The 18,557-nt window shown below is 41.5% G+C and overlaps 1 protein-coding gene across 1 annotated transcript; it reads left to right on the top strand.

Annotated features, from left to right (window-relative positions):
- The first annotated feature begins 744 nt into the window (after window positions 1-744).
- rab20 (RAB20, member RAS oncogene family) lies at window positions 745-13,565 on the top strand. The gene is made up of 2 exons (XM_067409387.1): window positions 745-1,199; window positions 12,615-13,565. Exons 1-2 carry the CDS (start codon window positions 1,010-1,012, stop codon window positions 13,160-13,162), a joined length of 738 nt encoding a protein of 245 aa, XP_067265488.1. The 5' UTR covers window positions 745-1,009; the 3' UTR covers window positions 13,163-13,565.
- The last annotated feature ends 4,992 nt before the right edge of the window (window positions 13,566-18,557 follow it).

The following is an 18,557-nucleotide window of genomic DNA, read 5'->3' as shown; positions in this document are numbered from 1 at the left end:
GAACAGGTTACAAAAGTGATTCAAGTGATTTATTTACGTCAGGACGTAATTCATCACATGCCCTGCATCCCAATGTGCTTACTATCCACCCTACCCGCCCTAAATAGTGTTGAATATTACTAATATCACATAGTATTTAGGATGGATATTATGCAAATTGAGACACAGGCATGGTCCCTGCATCCAAGTATGCACTGAAATGTTAGGAATATTTGATTAATTTGCTATGTCTGTTGCCAGCATTTAGTATACATCAAATCATGGTGATCATAAACTTTTGAAATCAGAAGTTAAGCAATACCTGAAGACAATTTATAATATGAAAAACAAGAAAGCTGTAAAATTGTACAGTGTATGTAACATTTCAAAGTTTCCATCTATGTTTTATTATTATTATTATTATTATTATTATTACTTGTATATTTATTTAATTTATTTTAGTTATTTTATTTAGTTTTCATTAAAACTGTCTTCATATATACCACCTGGCTATTGTAAAAAAATAACATTTGATTACGTTTTATTAATAAGTACATTTATTGTATTTTTTTTTTAAATTATGTTACAGCCATCATTAAGATTATAAAAACATATAATTAGCATTTACATTAAACAATAATAATAAATAAATAATTAAAAAAACATTTAAACTGGGAGCTTGTTGTTTTTGCTCGAGAAGAGCTCGGATTGATTCAGTCCGATTCTTGAACGAATCTTTACTCAATAGAATGATTCATTGGCGAATCGGACAACACTACCACTAAACCCAACTTGAAAGTTCTGTAGTTAGAAAATCGCAGTCGTTACTCATTTTATTTTTTAAAACTTGCTATTGAATTTTCTGACTTAACCCACACTGATGGGATTTATTTCACCAAGCTTTGTACGGAGGACGTAATAAGATTATGCACTTTAAATCGCAGGCTGCGATAGCCCGTCCTCTGGATTGTTTATGTGGTGATTTTACCTGTAAGAGTTGAGTGTGCGTGAGTGGCATGTGTTTGGAGACATGCCTCAAGCCACAAGGACCAAGAAACCCGACGTGAAAGTCGTCATTCTGGGGGACATGAACGTAGGAAAGACTTCTCTCCTCCACAGATACACGGAGAGGAAATTTAAGGACACTATAAGCACAGTCGGAGGGGCGTTCTTTCTCAAACAGTGGGGACCCTACAACATATCCATATGGGACACTGCAGGTTGGCTACTTTTACACTTTATTTAGTAAAACAGAGCTCAAAATACATGAACACGTTATTACAGTGTGTTTTGCAAAAGCTGTTTTTCATATAAAAGAATACCAACCAAGTCAGCTGAACTTCTAACTAAATAAATGTTAGGTTAAAGTGATTTCAATCATATCTTGTTTTGTTACCTTTTTTTAATGTGAGTTTCTTTATTTGTTGTTACATTCTGATTTACAGCTCAAAACTGCTTTCTCACAGCGACGGCCTTGTTTTATTTCGTAAATGTCAGCACTTTTTGTTCCTTATTCAGATATTTAAGAACTGGCTATGTCATGGGTGAAGTTCACACACACAAAAAAAAAGTAAATAAGTAAACCAGAAGATAAATAACTTGGTCAATGGTCAATGTTTGAACACTTCACCCAATAAAAACACTTATTTAACAAGTATTTTGTATAATAATGTCATTCTTAAGGTATCTATCTATCTATCTATCTATCTATCTATCTATCTATCTATCTATCTATCTATCTATCTATCTATCTATCTATCTATCTCATTTCCTGTGGAATTTTACTCTGTTCAGATGACAAATGACCCCGTGTAGTGCTGTTTTTGTGGTCTCTTATCTGGCAAAAAGTCACATGCTTGTGTGCTAGTCAGATGAGTGTATTGAATCTGTGTGTGTGGAAACTAAAGGTTTCACTGGTCACACAGTTGTTTCTCAGGGGTGGGGGTCTAGGATCAAGGAACGAAAGACATTCACTATCAAGTTATGAAACCGTACTTTTCTCAGTTTTTCTAAATGTGTGTGTGTGGATCTATTTGTGTTTAATGGAAAAATAATCAACAACCTAAATTTACAAGAAAAAGTAAAGCATACAGATCATCATGTGAGCAAAAAGACACCATCATTTTGCTCACATGATGATCTACATGCTTTACTTCTTTTTTATGTTTCAAGCCTTTAACCCTGTAAAGCCTATTGTATTATATTTAATACATTCATTTCTGCCTCTAAAATACCAGCATGATCAAAACATTGCTTCTGCCCTCTGATTGTTTTTATGAATTAAAAGTAATTTTAGTATAATCCTAAAAATGTTGTTATTGTTATTAATATTTCATATTGTTATTAATATTTCAAGATAAATATTTACTGGACTGAAGTAACTTAGGTTACTTGATTATTCATACATATATATTTTAGAAAAAAATTGTTACAATGTATCAAATATGATACAACAGGCTTTTGAGGTACATTTATTTTTATTGCATTATATGTTTTGGCCCTTACAATAAAAACTACAGAGCTTTTATCATATAACTAAGCATTTAAAGGGTTAGTTCACCCAAAAATGAAATTTATGTCATTAATTACTCACCCTCGTTCCACACCCATAACGACCGTTGTTCATCTTCAGATCACAAATTAAGATATTTTTGATGAAATCCCCCATAGAAAGCAACGTTATTACCATCATTCAAGGTCTAGGAAATCAGTAAAAAAGTCATTAAAATAGTCAACAAGACTACAGTGTTTCAACCTTAATGTTATGAAGCGACAAGAATACATTTTGTGCACAAAAACAAAACAAAAATAATGACTTTATTCAACAATTTCTTTTCTACCCTGTCAGTCTTGTATGCAGTTGATGCAGTGAACGCAGTTCAGCACTTCAGTGTTTACGTCCGAACGCCAGCTCAGTATTGGCCAACGCTGTTCACCACGATGCATGCTTGTGTGTATATATATGGTAGTACTGAGCGCTTACACAGATACACATGGGAGAATTTGAAAGCAGGTGTCTATCAGCGGACCAGTTCAAATGTAAATGTGAAATGTATTCTATGACGTCACACTTAAAGTTGCATAAGTCTCAGATGTGCTGATTTGCAGCTTAGTTCCACTGAGGAGGGAGTTTTGAGTTGTTAAAATATGTACAATTTTTTTTTTTGTGCACAATGAACTAGGGATGCTCCAGTTGGCTGAAGATCGATATCGGCTGGTAATCACATTCGACTGCATCTGAAATCACATGTTCTCTTGAGGTGGTACTTATTTTGAATAAGTAATAACTTCACGGCCGCTAAAAAAAGCATGTTCTATATAGCAGTGGTTCCCAAACTTTTTAGCTTGGAGTACCACCTGAAGGGATTACCATCCTTCTGCGTACCCCCTCTCTTCCACTTCGACTGCAGTCACACCTTTACCATTTAAGGGACAATATTTTCCCCCTAAATTGATTTTCCAGTGCATTTTTTTTTTTTTTTAGCTTTATGAATAACTTTATAAAATAAATAATGTTTTAAATAAAAAATGTCCAATAGAGAAATATGCAATGATGGTAAAACCTATGGGTAAAACTAAGTAAAGCTTTAAATATTAAACTAAAACCGCCAGTAGGTGGCAGTAAGTCACTGTTTTTATGAGTGAGTCATCGAGTCATTCATTCATTAATGAAGCAAGTGGCTGTGAATGAATCATTGAATCATTGACTCTCACGATTCGTTCTCTCACTAAATCGCCATCACCTGCTTTCAAATGGAGCGGCATTTAATAGACAGAGCCGTAGTTCACTGACAAGCCACGCAATATCGCGTTCATTATCGAAGGCGATTCATCTGCGATATGAACGTGATATTGCGTAGCTTGTCAGTGAACTACGGCTCTGTCTATTAAATGCCGCTCCATTTGAAAGCAGGTGATGCCGATTTAGTGAGAGAACGAATCGTGAGAGTCAATGATTCAATGATTCATTCACAGCCACTTGCTTCATTAATGAATGAATGACTCGATGACTCACTCATAAAAACAGTGACTTACTGCCACCTACTGGCGGTTTTAGTTTAATATTTAAAGCTTTACTTAGTTTTACCCATAGGTTTTACCATCATTGCATATTTCTCTATTGGACATTTTTTATTTAAAACATTATTTATTTTATAAAGTTAGTCATTGGCTAAAGGATTTAATACAACGAACCTGATTCACTGGCTCTGTCATCTCCTCTCTGTTTCTGAGGTGAGGCTCAAGCAGCTCCTCCTTCACACACACAAACACACACACACACACACACGCGCGCGCAGAGCAGATAGGAAAACTGAGCACGTGATTACCTGCATCTGTCCTTCATCAGGTCAAGTTATATATTCATGAAAAAATCTGTTTGCCATTAGTTGTCAGAAGATGAAAGCGATATCTTTGTTGTAGTATCCTTTCAACATTTAAGTGGATTTCCCATGACTGGCGTCAGCGCTGTTCATTGCATTGAATCAATACATTTATCTCTGAAGTGTAGTTACCCAACTTACCCGAAGTTGCCCAAGTGACATTTCTCGACGATTGAGCCTTAAAAATGTGAAAGTGTAAAGTGGCACTCAAAATTAAATTTATGTAATTTAAAACCTTGCATGTTGAAAAAAAAACGTCTTGGTTACGTATGGTAACCAAAATGCACTTCAGTTTTGTTCTAAGGAGCCAAGGTAGCATCTCGGTGATGTGTGTAATTCGACGGTGAACCGAAGAAACTTTCTAATTAATACATTAAAGTACGCATCCTTTAGGTCTATTGCCGCGAACCAATCCTGATAATGGACACGTGAGCATGCGTCAGACTGTGAGCATTTTGAACTGAAGCCAAAGAAGGGCCCAAATCAAAGCTCATCAATTAAGAATTGGTCTCAGGTCACCACCCTTCTTGGGTACAATGAAGTAAGGGCTGTAGAACCCCTTTTCAGCTGGGGGGACAGGCTCTACCGCTTCCTTAACAGAATGTTCGCGATCTCCTGCCGCAGGACAGTCTCGAACTGAGGTAAGGAGAACACCACTGTACCCAGGCAGACAGCTGGCGAACTGAATCACATAACCGAGCCGGATTGTCCTGACCAACCAGCATGACAGGCTGGGGAGCGGTAGCCATGCGCCCGAGCCCTGCACGAGCGGTACTAAAGGGACGATATCCATGGTGAGGTGGAGCAAGGTCCGTCACGTAGGGAGGCACTGCGTCCTGAAAAAACCCGTGACGTGGTGCACTTGACCTTGGTCCGAGGGGGCCACAGTGGCAGAGGTGCAGTGGAAAACATCAGGCATCAGAGCGCGGGAAGGTGAGGGAGTCGCGTCCACTGGGGTCCTGGTTCAGACTTTGTGTGCTGCCATTACACTAATGAGGGCCAAGCACACCATGAGAAGGAATTTGACCCAGGGAGAGAGAAAACTGCTCTTTTGTGATCGTCCGGTGTTGCCACAACCACTCTGTCCCCGGGTTGCCCGTCTCAGGACCGCTTCGAAGCCTTACGAGGGCCTGCTGCGAGAAGACCACTAAGGTCTGGCTACTGGCCCACAGATGGGGTGGGAGAGCCTGGGGGTTTGGCTTCCTTGGAAGCAAATCCAACCCGAAGCAAATCCAACCCAAAGCACCTTTCATCAGTTTCTTCACTGTCGAGAACTGCTGAGATGGGGAAGTTGAGAAAGCAAACTTTCTCAGGATCCTTCATCTCTGCAAGGTTAAACCATAGGTAGTGCTGCTGGACCACAATTGTGGACATTGTCTGACCCAGGGCCTGCGCTGCACCCTTTGTAGCCTGAAGGGCACAAGTGACTGCTAAACGCAGTTCCTGCAACCACTGGGTCAGAACTACCCAGATCTTTTAATGCTTTGGCCTGAGGGTAGTGAGAGTGGAGGAACCACTGAGGTATGTTCTGACAGAATTTTTATTTATTTATATGTTTGTTTTGGTCTTCCACAACTTCGTGATTTCCTTGTGCACATCCAGGAAAATAAAATTGGGGAGGAGCACTGCAAAGTACAGCGCTTCACCCCCATAAAATAATCCTCTGACCACGAGCACTCGAGCGAGGCACCTAAGCACACTCAAGCCCATGCACGCAGCAGCTTGGGAAAGCATGGCTGCCAATTCAGCGTCAGCCCCAGACTGAGCTGTCACATTCAAAAGTGAAAGCTCAACCGAGTCATCTGCTTCAAGAGGCATAACCCCACCCTCTGATGCTGTGATTGACAGCTCGTCATCCCTGCGAGCTCTATAGATTAAGCAGACTCACAAGTGAACCGCATAAATCATCTAGAGATTTAAACGGAGGAACTGAGTGTGCTGGGGAATGGGAGGCTTGCAGGGATTTACCCGTTGAAGACACTGCCATTAAAATTCTCAGATCGCCAACAGCACTTGCCGCCGAGGCTTCATACCTGTGGGTAGAAGGACCAGGACGGGGAGCTACTGAAGAGACTTGCGGTCCCACGGCGGGAAGCGTGAATCGTGACCGCAATGTCACTCATAGTGAGAGCATAAGCCACCCACGAGACAGCAATCGTGCCCGTCCAAGGGAGAGTGATATCACCCAAATCCAGCTTAACACAGACAGCACAGCATCTTTAAAAAGACGCAAACTGTTGTGTAAGTGCTCTTTTAGGGAAATTTGCTCATTAAAAGGGAAATTTTGTCTTTCAGAAGCTGCTGAAGCACCTAGGGGAAGCTCTTGCACTTATCTGTACACTGGTGAGAGACCAGTGAATGTGCCCTATTTCCAGCAGCAAATGAGGTGAATGGCGTTGCTCACAGGAGACATGAAGTTTCAGCTCCGAAGAATAAGATTGATGTGCGTTTTGCACGTGGCTGGCCTTAAATACCCATATGCTTGCGCGTGGCCTTGCACGCCAACTTCATTCGCATTTCATTTGCTTTTTTGATTTAAGTCGGGCGCAAACTGTGCGATTTATAACAGTCCTTTACTATTGTTGCTTGTCAGACTGTACGAACATGATCCTCATGTTACATTGTGGGATCTCAGCCGTCATTTATGTCAGACTATACGACAGTCAGAACACGTTAAAAAATGGACACGACACACACATGAAAACTCTTCAGGAGTTTCACATCATCAACCCACACATGTTCGGTGACTCTGACCTACATTACACACAGGACTGAAATGGTGGCTAACAAAGACATTTCTAGTGTTCATTTTGATCACAGCTTGTCTTGAAAAAACAAAGACAATTTGACGTTTGTCGTAGGAGAAGTCACACTGCAGGACTGAGCGCCTAATCTTCTGACACTGCCAGAATTTCACCGGAGGAAAAATTGGATTGCAACGGTCATTAACCGGCTGTCGGTGAACATGTCAAACTAGCGATCAAAGACTACAGATTTTAGCCTAGGATTACAGGAATCTTTTAGGACTCTCAAAATTTGTCTCAGACCACCAAAATAGCCAAAATCGCAGTGTGAACCTGGCTTTATTCAGAGGTGATTAGGGCTCTCAAGGATGATCCCCCACACTGTAGTTACAACACACATCGTAGTGAATGTCAGAAAGGGAAATGTTTTTAAGCAGGTTAGTTAAACTAATGGTTTAATGTTGACTCACTGACATCATACAACTGAACAAGTAAGATACAGAAGGTATGATACTGACTGTTTTAATCTACTTGCATCAAATGCAAAACATTTCTATGGACTTATTGGAAGGTTATGCAGTGCCATGATGAAGATCACAATTCTGCTGTAACTGGGTTTACCTGCTCGGTGAGTTTTGACAGAGTTTATAATTTCAGAATAGAGGAAAAACTTCAGAATAATGTCACGGAGTGCTTTTTTTATTATTATTATTATTATTTCTTAATTAAAACAACATAATAGGCCTACAACATTATTGTAAATTATATAACCAAGACAACGTCTGTGGTATTCCTTTATCTGGAAAAAAAAGCCTCTAAAAACACAGAAAAAAACAGATGGCTTACATATCACTTGAATGAACGGTATTGGCCAATCATGATGACAAGAAATCTGTAGTTATATCGGCTGCAAAAATCTTGATCGAAGCATCCCTACTGTGAACATTGATGCTGTGTTCACACCAGACGCGACTTGCGCGAATAAATCGCGCTATTGGCGCGTAGTTGGACGCTTGAACATTTTGAGTTTACTCGCTTCATTCGCGCGTGACATTCGCTTCATTCGCGCGTGAAAATCCCTTCACAACAGACGCGAATTCGCGTCATGAGAGGGGCTCTCCCGCTCCTTTATGTGTCCCAGACTCTCCCACTGCTTTCTGCACACTTCCTCTGAATAAACACAACTTGTCAGTGGGGAAATAATTGTAAATTACAGTGAATAAGCTCAATTGGTCGTCTTTAGTTGGCTTGTAGTCTTAATATGTATTTATATATATGTATATATATAGCTCAAATTGAGTAAAGACCGTTTTTTACAACTTATCAGATTGTCCGACCTCCTCACTCACTTTCTTTCAAACACGATCCTTTTTATTTCTGTTTCTATAAATGTATGAAGATGTACAGCGACGATGATTTTGTCCTCCATTGTTGTTTCGAATTTCTGCCTCAGCTCGCTACGTCACGTCACTACTAGAGCAAGCTCCCGATTGGTTAACGCGGCGCGGAAATTCGCCAAAGTTCAGATTTTTCAACTTGCGCGATTCGCGCGAATCGCGTCATTCGCGCGAATCGCTCAATTCGCGCCGCGTCATTCGCGCGAATCGCGTCATTCGCGCCGCTTCATTCGCGCGAATCGCGCCGCAGGATGTCAATTCGCGTCTTTGCATTGACTTAACATGTAAATCACTCGCGCTTACCGCTTCATTCGCGTCCGGTGTGAACGCACCATTAGTCTCAAATGGTAATGTAAATTCATGTCCTTATGATGTAACCATTGAGCTTGTTTTGATGGTATGCAAGTATTGTAAAATTAAAATGAGCCGTGCTCTGTAAGTATTAGAAGTTTAATCTGCACTAGAGGTATTATTTTACACATTTTTGGTGTATGAGATGCATGAGAATAAGGAACAAAGCTCTCTCTCACATCCTTCAGACAGTAGAAGCCAAGTTAGTTGAAGACCACTGCATATTTTTACAACAATAAGCTCTTGTATTTCTGCTGTTAAAGCTCTCAGTATCATGACTGACAACCTTTGGCTTTCTTTTTTTAAAGGAGAAAGTGAAAAGAGAAAGTGAAGTTTTTTTTTGTTTGGTTGTTTTATTCCCCAGTCTAGAACTTTTTATTTCTTTAACTAAGTAGATATATCCCCTCAGAACTATTAAGGTTATTGTTTAATTCTTTTTACCTTTGTACTGTTGAATCCTCATCGACAGGGTTGTAAATAGTAACATTAAAGGGCACCTAGATTCAAAAATTGAATTTACCTCAGCATAGTTAAATAACAAGAGTTCAGTACATGAAAAACACATACATTGAGTCTCAAACTCCATTGTTTCCTCCTTCTTATATAAATCTCATTTGTTTAAACGAACTCCGAAGAACAGGCGAAATCTCAACATAACACCGACTGTTACGTAACAGTCAGGGTGAACGCCCCAATATTTGCATATGCCAGCCCATGTTCCCAACATTATAAAAGGCATTAGACAAGGGCAGCCAGTATTAACGTCTGCATGTGCACAGGTGAATCAACAGACTAGGTAAGCAAGCAAGAACAATAGTAAAAAATGGCAGATGGAGCAATAATAACTGACATGATCCATGATATCATGATATTTTTAGTGATGTTTGTAAATTGTCTTTCTAAATGTTTTGTTAGCATGTTGCTAATGTACTGTTAAATGTGGTTAAAGTTACCATTGTTTCTTACTGTATTCACGGAGACAAGAGCCGTCGTTATTTTCATTTTTAAACACTTGCAGTCTGTATAATTCATAAACACAACTTCATTCTTAATAAATCTCTCCAACAGTGTAGCGTTAGCCGTTAGCCACGGAGGGCAGCATCAAATTCACTCAGAATAAAACGTTAACATCCAAATAAATACTTTACTCACATAATTCAAAGCATGCATACAGCATGCATGACGAACATCTTGTAAAGATCCATTTAAGGGTTATATTAGCTGTGTGAACTTTGTAAATGCGCTGTAATGTAGTCGACAGCTCATGTGGCAGGGAGCACGCGAATTAAAGGGGCGGCGCTGCCTAAATCAGTGCATTGTTAATGATGCCCCAAAATACAAATTACTATAGTTGTGGCCAAATACATTTTACACTGTAACTGATTTCATAGGCTTTTTTTTATGAAAATAAAATTATTTGATTGGCTTGTTAGGCTGATTATAAAAAATATGTAGTAAGAATATATGGGCAAAAGTATGGGGATGCCTACTTGTCTGGACTCTATCACAGCTTTCATTGGTCAAGGATTTCAGAACTTCACATACTGCACATGTGTTTAGTTGATCCTGGTAAACGCTCATTGTCACAGTTGTGAACACGACAGTGTTCTTCTTCCATGAGGAGTTTTGGTGTCACGGCATTTGTTTCCAGGCGGACCGTTAAAGAACGAGACACACACGTCTCCCGGACATCCTGTAGAATTCTACCAACCAGATGATGACTTTGAAAATCCTGAAGTGTTCCCAGTTAAGTGTGCCATATGCATCAGATGTTCAGCCAATGTCAGCCTGAGGCTGAGACAATGGGACACATGACCATTACACCAACAGGGATTGTAATGACATTGCATTCTACATACTTAGACTTTAATATGGAGTTATTCCCCCCTTTGCAGCTACAACCGCTTCAACTCTTATGGAAAGGGTTTCTACAAGAGCCTTTTCCTCTAATAGAGCATTTGTGAGATCAGGCACTGATGTTGGACAAGAAGGCCTGGCTCGCAATCTCTGTTCCAGTTCATCTCAAAGGCTTCCTATGGGTTTGAGGTCAGAGCTCTGTGACGAACAGTCAAGTTCTTACACACCATATTCATCCAATGTCTTTAAGGACCTTGCTTTGTGCACTGGGACACAGTCCTGCTGGAATAGAAAATGGCTTTCTCCAAACTATTCCCACAAAGTTATTTTTCAAAATGTCTTGGTATGCTGAAGCATTAAGTTTTCCTTTCACTGGAAGTAAGGGGTCTAGCCCAACCCCTGAAAAACAGCCCCGTACCATTATGGTATGGCACAATGCAGTCAGATAGGTAACGTTTTCCTGGCATCTGTCAAATCTAAATTCGCCCATCAGACTTCCAAATAGAGAAGTGTAATTCATCACTCCACAGAACACGTTTTCACTGCTCCAGAGTCCCCTGGCGACGCTTGCCATTGTACTTGGTGATGTGTTGGCGACTTTTACGCACCATCTCAGCACTCGATGACCCCGTTCTGTGACTTTACATGTGACTTTAAATTTCACAAATGGACTTATTGCAAACGTGCCTTTTTTTTTTTTTTTACAGTACCACACTTGAATTCACTGAGCTCTTCGGACCAAATGTTACAAACACAAATGTTTGTAAATGCAGACTGCATGGCTAGGTGTTTGATTTTATACACCTGTGGCAATAAGTCTTTACTGAATAACCTGAATTCAATAATTAAGAGGTCTTTTTTCAATACTTTTGTCCATATATATATATATATATATATATATATATATATATATATATATATATATATATAATATATCTTAAGGCAGGAACGAACCAAGCCAACTAACCAGTGGCGATGAAAGCAGACTGCGGGGTTGGCTCACGTCGGCAGCGTCTGGGTCCAAAGTTGGCCTGACACACCAAACCAACGCTCGACAGCCGACCGCCAAGTAGCACGTCAGTTCTGCGCCTGCATAAGATGAAATGCCTTTCCGTACCAGCAGGTGGCAGTAGCTGAACAGCCAATCAGAATGATCAGATGGCCCGATGGACCGACGAGCTGCGACGCCGATTCAACATGTTGAAACGGTCGAAAAAAAGCTGACGAGGACCAACTTCAGCCGACGGTGTGGAACACACTGAGAAAACTTAGTTGGCCGACAAAGAAAAACCGCCCGGTCAGCCGTCGGCTTGGTGTGTTCCTGCCTTTATGCTCGCAAAGGCTGCATTTATTTAATAGAATAAATAACAAAATACAGTTAAAATCAATAATATTGTGAAATAGTATTACAACTTATTATTATTGTCTTTTTTTTTTTAAATGTAGTTTATTCCTGTGATGCAAAGCTTCATTACTCCGGTCTTCAGTGTCACATGATCCTTCAGAAATCATTCTAATATGCTGATTTGCCGCTCAAGAAATATTCCTTCTTATTATATCATTGTTGAAAACAGTTGTGCTGCTTAATATGGAAACTGTGATACATTTTATTTTTATTTTTAGAATTATTTGAGCTAGAATGTTTTTGTTTTTTTTTGTAACAGAATGTTTTGTGGCAATGTAAATTCCTTTACTATCACTTTTGATCAACTGAATGCATCCTTGCTAAATAAAGTATTAATTAAAAAAAAAAAATGTGTATGTATTTGGAAGGTATAAGTGAAAATTGTAAGGAGTAAAAAGTATATTTTTTGCCATGGAAAACTAGTGTACAAGTACTCAGTTTAAACAGTAAATTGTAAATTCTTCAAATGAATACTGACTGACATGTTTGCTCTGTGCAGGTCGAGAGCAGTTCCATGGTCTGGGCTCCATGTACTGCCGTGGCGCGGCTGCAGTCATCCTCACCTATGACGTTACCAACTGGCAGAGCCTGGCTGAGCTGGAGAACCGCTTCCTGTCCCTGACTGACACTGCCAACACTGACTGCATATTTGCCATAGTGGGTAACAAAGCAGACCTTACCGACACTCTCGCTCAAGGGCCAGACACAGAGAGTGAGCAAGGGGACAAACCCCAGTCTGTGGTCATGTGTCCGACTCCTCCCGCCACTCCACTCCAGCACAAACAAGTCAGCAGAGAGGACGCTGTCGCTCTGTATGGCCGCGTGCTGCGCTACAAAGGCCTGGAGGAGAAGGCCTGTCTGCCTGCTGAGAGAATGTGCTTTGAGACAAGTGCTAAAACGGGTTACAATGTGGACGTTTTGTTTGAAACCCTCTTTGATCTAGTTCTTCCCTCCATCCTGAAGAAAAGGAGTGAAGGAGAGAGTTCAACTGTGGACCTGGAGATGCCAATGGAGGTGAAAAGGACTAAAGCAGGATGTTGTGCCTAGAGCCGAACAAACTTAGGAAATGTGAGGATTATGGAAATGTGTTGTCAATCAGTGCCAAAGGAGGAATGGATATAAATTATACCACCATTAAATTTAAACTGACACTGCTATGTGGGGTTTTTATTTATATCCCACCCCCAAGAACAGTAATGAAACAAACTTTTTTGGAGGGAATTAAAAGATAGTAGCACTTGGTGATCTTTCTGAATAGTTTGTTTGTTCAGTTTTAATTATGTGGAATAGTTTTACTTGTTGTTGTTCTTTGCATTAATGGTATGGAATGGTCATGATTTTTTTTTTTTTTTTTAAATTGAAATTATATCTACATTATATTTTGTGAAAATTATATCAACACTTTCTGATACTGCCTGTCTTATTCTAATGTGAGAAAAATAAAAAAATCTTGGAATAAATGGGTTAGTCTGTGTGGTTAGTGTGCAAAAACTTCATGAAGCATGTTTAGTAGGGGTGTTGAAATTAATCATTTCTACGATGCGTTGCGATGTGGATGTGGACATTTCTGCATCAATGCAGTAAGAACATAATCAGTTATAGCCTACTGATGTTTCTGTGACGTCATTCATTGTATATGTGCTTCTCACGCTAGTGTAAAATGGTGGATGTAGCGAGTAATCAAAAATGCACCCACATTTTTACATTGTGTGAGAGAGAGAATGTGCGTCTGTGCGAGCGAGAGTGTACATGCATGCAAGTGTGTTTGTGTGAGCATTATTGTAACTTAACTACTCTACTTGACATTTCATGCGCATTTAGTGTACTAGTGTTTATTAGTTGTAAATGCTGTGTTCAGACTTAAATTCCCTTTCAAGGGAACTCGCGCTGAATCGGAATGACACATTGGGGAATGCCTCCAGCATGACAGTGTCTGAAGTACATATTGAACTAGTCCAATCTCGATCATGACGTCACGTGACATCGAACATGGAAGCTACAAAGGGGAGCCGTCACAGAACAGTGTTAGCTTCTCATAGGTCAATTTAGGCAGTGTGCGTCTCCTTGTCCACGGTATATCCTAGAGGGAGACATACACTTGCTGTGTGTTTTGTGCCTCAAAGCGGAGCATGCATGGGCAGCACTCGAGGGTGCTGTCTGTGCAAACTGTGAGCTGCTGCCACTCAGAACGCTCCACTCCTGCCTGGCCTTGTTCGATGAGACAGGCCAGGCTCGTGCTTCCTGTGGTTTGGTACTCACGTCTGCCGAGGTGTCGACACAGAGATGTCGAGATCGTGGAAGAAGCCGTTCTCGTCGAGATTGTCGAGCCTGACTATTCCTCCATCTTGGGCTTGAGAGAGCGGTGTGATGTGCCAGGTTGAAGAGACTTTGGCTTCATATCTCTCACTCGATGCTGCGTCATCCCTTAAGGCTCCGACGGTGCTCACCAAACCCAGTCGCACAACATCTGCATTGGTGGGTAAGGCATATATGGCTGCGGGTCGGGCTGGTGCATGCCTGCACACTATGGGCATCATGCAGACGTACCAAAAAGTCATTTGGATGACAGCGGGGAGGTCGGGCTCGACTATATTAAAGAACTACAAAAGTTGAGGGCGGTCCCCCCAGTGGTGGAGCAGCAACATCTCGCCCTCAGAAAATCAATGTTTGCTTCCTTCCGCCTCGTGTACTGCTGTTCACATCGGTTTTCAGCGAACGCAAATCGAAGTGTCTGCCTGGTCTCGTTGCGACCCTATCAAGTTTGCTCCCTCATAGAAAATATTGTTCGAGTTTTCCCCGTCGGCCAGCCGTTTCAGGGCACGGAACTTATTTTACCCATGACACCCTGTGACAGTCACACAGGACACGTTTTACCACTCAATATATATATCATGATGGTTTTATATATTTGAGTTTTAATTAGTTTACATGTTTTATTAGCCATTTTATTCCTCTTATTTGATTTAATGTGTGTATGTCTTTAAATAAGTCTGATTTTGCCTGTCATGTGACTGATCACATGACAGGATACAGGAAGTAAGCTAGCATAAAGGAGGCAACATGGCAAACAATCAAGCTCTTTGTCAAAATGATCACATGGTGCACCATCAAGCTGGATTGAGGAGTTGTTTTAAGGACTTCCCTTTCCAGCCAAGCACATCACTTTTAATTGGATTTTCACAACTGTGGGCTTTTGTATATACACCATTGGACACTTCACACATTCACTTTGGGACTGGCAACATGCTAGGATTCTTATGTACTGTTTTATGGTATGGTGCAGACAGACAAAGTTTTTCTAGTTTTATTGCGTTGTTTTAAGTCCTTTTTGAATATTGTAAATACATTTATTTATTCACTTTACAACTGTTGTCATCTCATCTTTTTAAACGCTCCCAACCTCACACAGTTAAATCTGACACCATTTTTTATTGATGTAAACTCGACCAATAGGGCCGATTGTTACAACCTGAGGTCAGTCTCGAGAGACTGGTCCCCTTAGTAGAATATGTAGAAGCTTAGAGGAATCTTCACAATATATCTCAATGGGTCCTGTGTACGGTCGAAAAAGGTTAGAGGTCTGTCTCAAGAGACTGGTCCCCTTAGCAGAATATGTAGAAGCTTAGAGGAATCTTCATAATATATCTCAATGGGTCCTGTGTACGAGAAAGGTTACAGAATTCAATTCGAGTACTGTCTACCAAGGTTCAGTGGGGTGGTGCATACAGGGTCAGGTGATGAAACTAGAAGTTCAATCCCTCTTAGTGAAGGAGGCCATAGAGTGTATTCCTCCTCACGAGAGGGAGGCCAGATTCTACAGACTGTACTTCATAGTTCCCAAGAAGGATGGAGGATTACGCCCCATCATAGATCTCAGGGTATTGAATTGTTCTCTGGGGAGATTCAGATCCAAGATAAAAACTATCCCTATCATTGTGAGTCAAATCAGGTCCGAGGACTGGTTTGTCACCATATATATAAAGGACACGTATTTCCACATATCCATCCTTCCCCAACACAGGAAGATCCTGAGGTTCGCTTTTAGGGGGAAAAGTGTAGCAATATCGGGTTCTTCCGTTCGGTCTGGCGTGTCCCCTCGCACCTTCACGAAGTGTATGGTTGCAGCGCTGGCTCCACTAAGACTCCAGGGCATTTGCATACTCAATTATATGAACAACTGGCTCATTCTAGCTCAATTGAAGGAGATGGCAGTTTGGCATTGAGATGTCGTTCTTCGCTATGTAAGGTACTTGGGGTTGAGACTAAACATCAAGAAAAGCTCACTGTCTCCCCAGCAGAAAACTACTTTTCTGGGGGGTGGTGGAACTCAGTTACGATGAGAACACAGTTGTCTCCTGCTTTTATAGAGATTATCTTGACTACAGTCTCCAACATCTAGCAAGGCCAAGCCATCACTGTCAAACACTTTCAGAGATTGCTGGGGCTTCTGGCAGCAGCGTCCAATTTAATAACTTTTGGCCTGCTGTACATGAGACCTCATGGCTCAGGACCAAGGGGTTTTTGAGGGGAAACCCATTCCGCATGATCAAAGTAACGTGCAGATGCCTTCGTTCTTTGACTATGTGGAAGAAACAGTGGTTTCTGTCCCAGGGTCCTGTGTTGGGAGCATCTTGTCAGTTGCAAATCGCGATGACGGACGCATCCCTCATAGGCTGGGAAGCGGTCATGGCGGGTGCTTTACCAGAGGTCTGTGGAGAGGGCATCATGTTTCATGGCACATAAATTGCCTTGATGATGGCTGTGTTTCTAGTCCTGAGGCACTTCCTTTCAGACCTCAGGGGCCATCATGTTCTGGTATGGACAGACGATACATCGGTGGTCTCCTATATAAATTGTCAGGGAGGCTGGAGGTCACACCCTCTGTGCAGACTGACACATCAGGTTCTTCTGTGGTCCCAGGGGAAGTTGCTTTCACTCAGAGGGATGTATATTCCCAGCGACCAAAATTTGGGAGCAGACATCTTGTCGAAGCAGGGTGCCTGTACGTTTCTACCGATCGCTCTGCTCCTGGGAGTTCTAGCGAGGGTCCGCCGGGACGGAGTCAGTCTACTTATAGTCTCCCCGTACTGGCCGGCCCGAGTTTGGTTCTCAGACATCATAGCACTCCTAGCAGGCACCCCTTGGGAGATCCCCATCAGACAAGACCTGCTGTTGCAAGACGGGGGTCTAATTTATCACCCCCGGCCGGAGCTGTGGAAATTATGAAGCCGGCCCCTGAGGGGGACCAGCTTCTAAGCACTGGTCTCTCAACTGAGGTTGTTAAGACTCTAGAGTTAAAAGAGCTCTAAACTCTAGAGCTCTAAACTCTAGAGCTCCCTTCACAAGGAAACTTTACGCCCTAAGGTGGAATGTGTTTGCTCAAATGTGGCACGGTCTGTTATTCTGCAGACCTTTCATCCTCCACCACCTGTAGGCTGATCATGAGAAGCTACATTTATCATGCCTTTTTAGAGCCTTTGAGGCCTATGTATGTAGGTCCTCATGTTGGAGGAAGTCAGACCAGGTACTTGTGTGCTTTGGGTCACTTAAGAAAGGTTCCCCTGCCTCTAAACATACGATTAGCAGGTGGATTGTGAAAGCTATCTTTTCAGCATATGAGGCACACAATTTGCTCTCGCCTCTCCTGATCAAAGCCCACTCGACTAGAGTGGAATCCTCTAATGCCCTGTTAACAGGGCAAGAGGTCTTCAAGAGGTCTGTGATGCAACTGGTTGGGCCTCCCTGCACACTTTCATAAGATATTACAGCTTGGCTCTGCCCTCCATGAGTTCTCAAGTCCTCTCGTCCTGTTGTGCCTGATAAGCTTTAAACCAGGGCAGGCTGTAATTGGTGTGGCACAGTGGTTGTTTCTTTCCCCAAAGTGTCGTTCCGATGCAGCGCGAGTTTCCTCGAAAGGAAACATCTTGGGTTACGACTGTAACCCTTGTTATCTGAGAAGGAAACAAGACCTTGCGTCCCTTTGCCACACCTCCTCAGTGCCTGAGAATGATTTGCTTCGACCTATCAGAAGCTAACACTGTTCTGTGATGGCACCCCTTTGTAGCTTCCGTGTCACCGTCACATGTGATGTCATGACGCAACACCAATCGAGATTGGACTAGTTCAATACAAACTTCAGGCAATGTCACACTGGAGGCTATCCCCAAAGTGTTGTTCTGATGCAGTGTCTCAGGGAACAAGGGTTACATTCGAAACTCGAGACGTTTTGTTTGATGTTTGCTACATTCAGGAAGTGTACTTTCTTGGAGCAGATAAAATAGAGTTCATATATGTGACTGCTTGTATTTGTTGACGAAAATGTAGTCATGTGAAGTAATATTGAAAATTGAGGATGGGACGCATTGTGGAATCGAATCAAAACTTTGACATGATAATCACAATCGAATTCAATCGTTAGACCAGTGACGTTTCATACCCCTAG

Source organism: Chanodichthys erythropterus, chromosome 14 (genome assembly GCF_024489055.1).
Source record: "Chanodichthys erythropterus isolate Z2021 chromosome 14, ASM2448905v1, whole genome shotgun sequence".
In the NCBI taxonomy this organism is placed as follows: domain Eukaryota; kingdom Metazoa; phylum Chordata; class Actinopteri; order Cypriniformes; family Xenocyprididae; genus Chanodichthys; species Chanodichthys erythropterus.
Note: the sequence above shows the minus strand (reverse complement) of the source record. Positions and strands in the feature narration are given on the sequence as shown.

What these genes read in the sequence shown, in the direction of transcription:
- rab20 (XM_067409387.1), top strand. Translation starts at nt 1,010, where the DNA reads ATGCCTCAAGCCACAAGGACCAAGAAACCCGACGTGAAAGTCGTCATT. An exon ending in ATCCATATGGGACACTGCAG is followed by an intron (nt 1,200 to 12,614) that starts GTTGGCTACTTT and finishes TGCTCTGTGCAG; the next exon opens with GTCGAGAGCAGTTCCATGGT.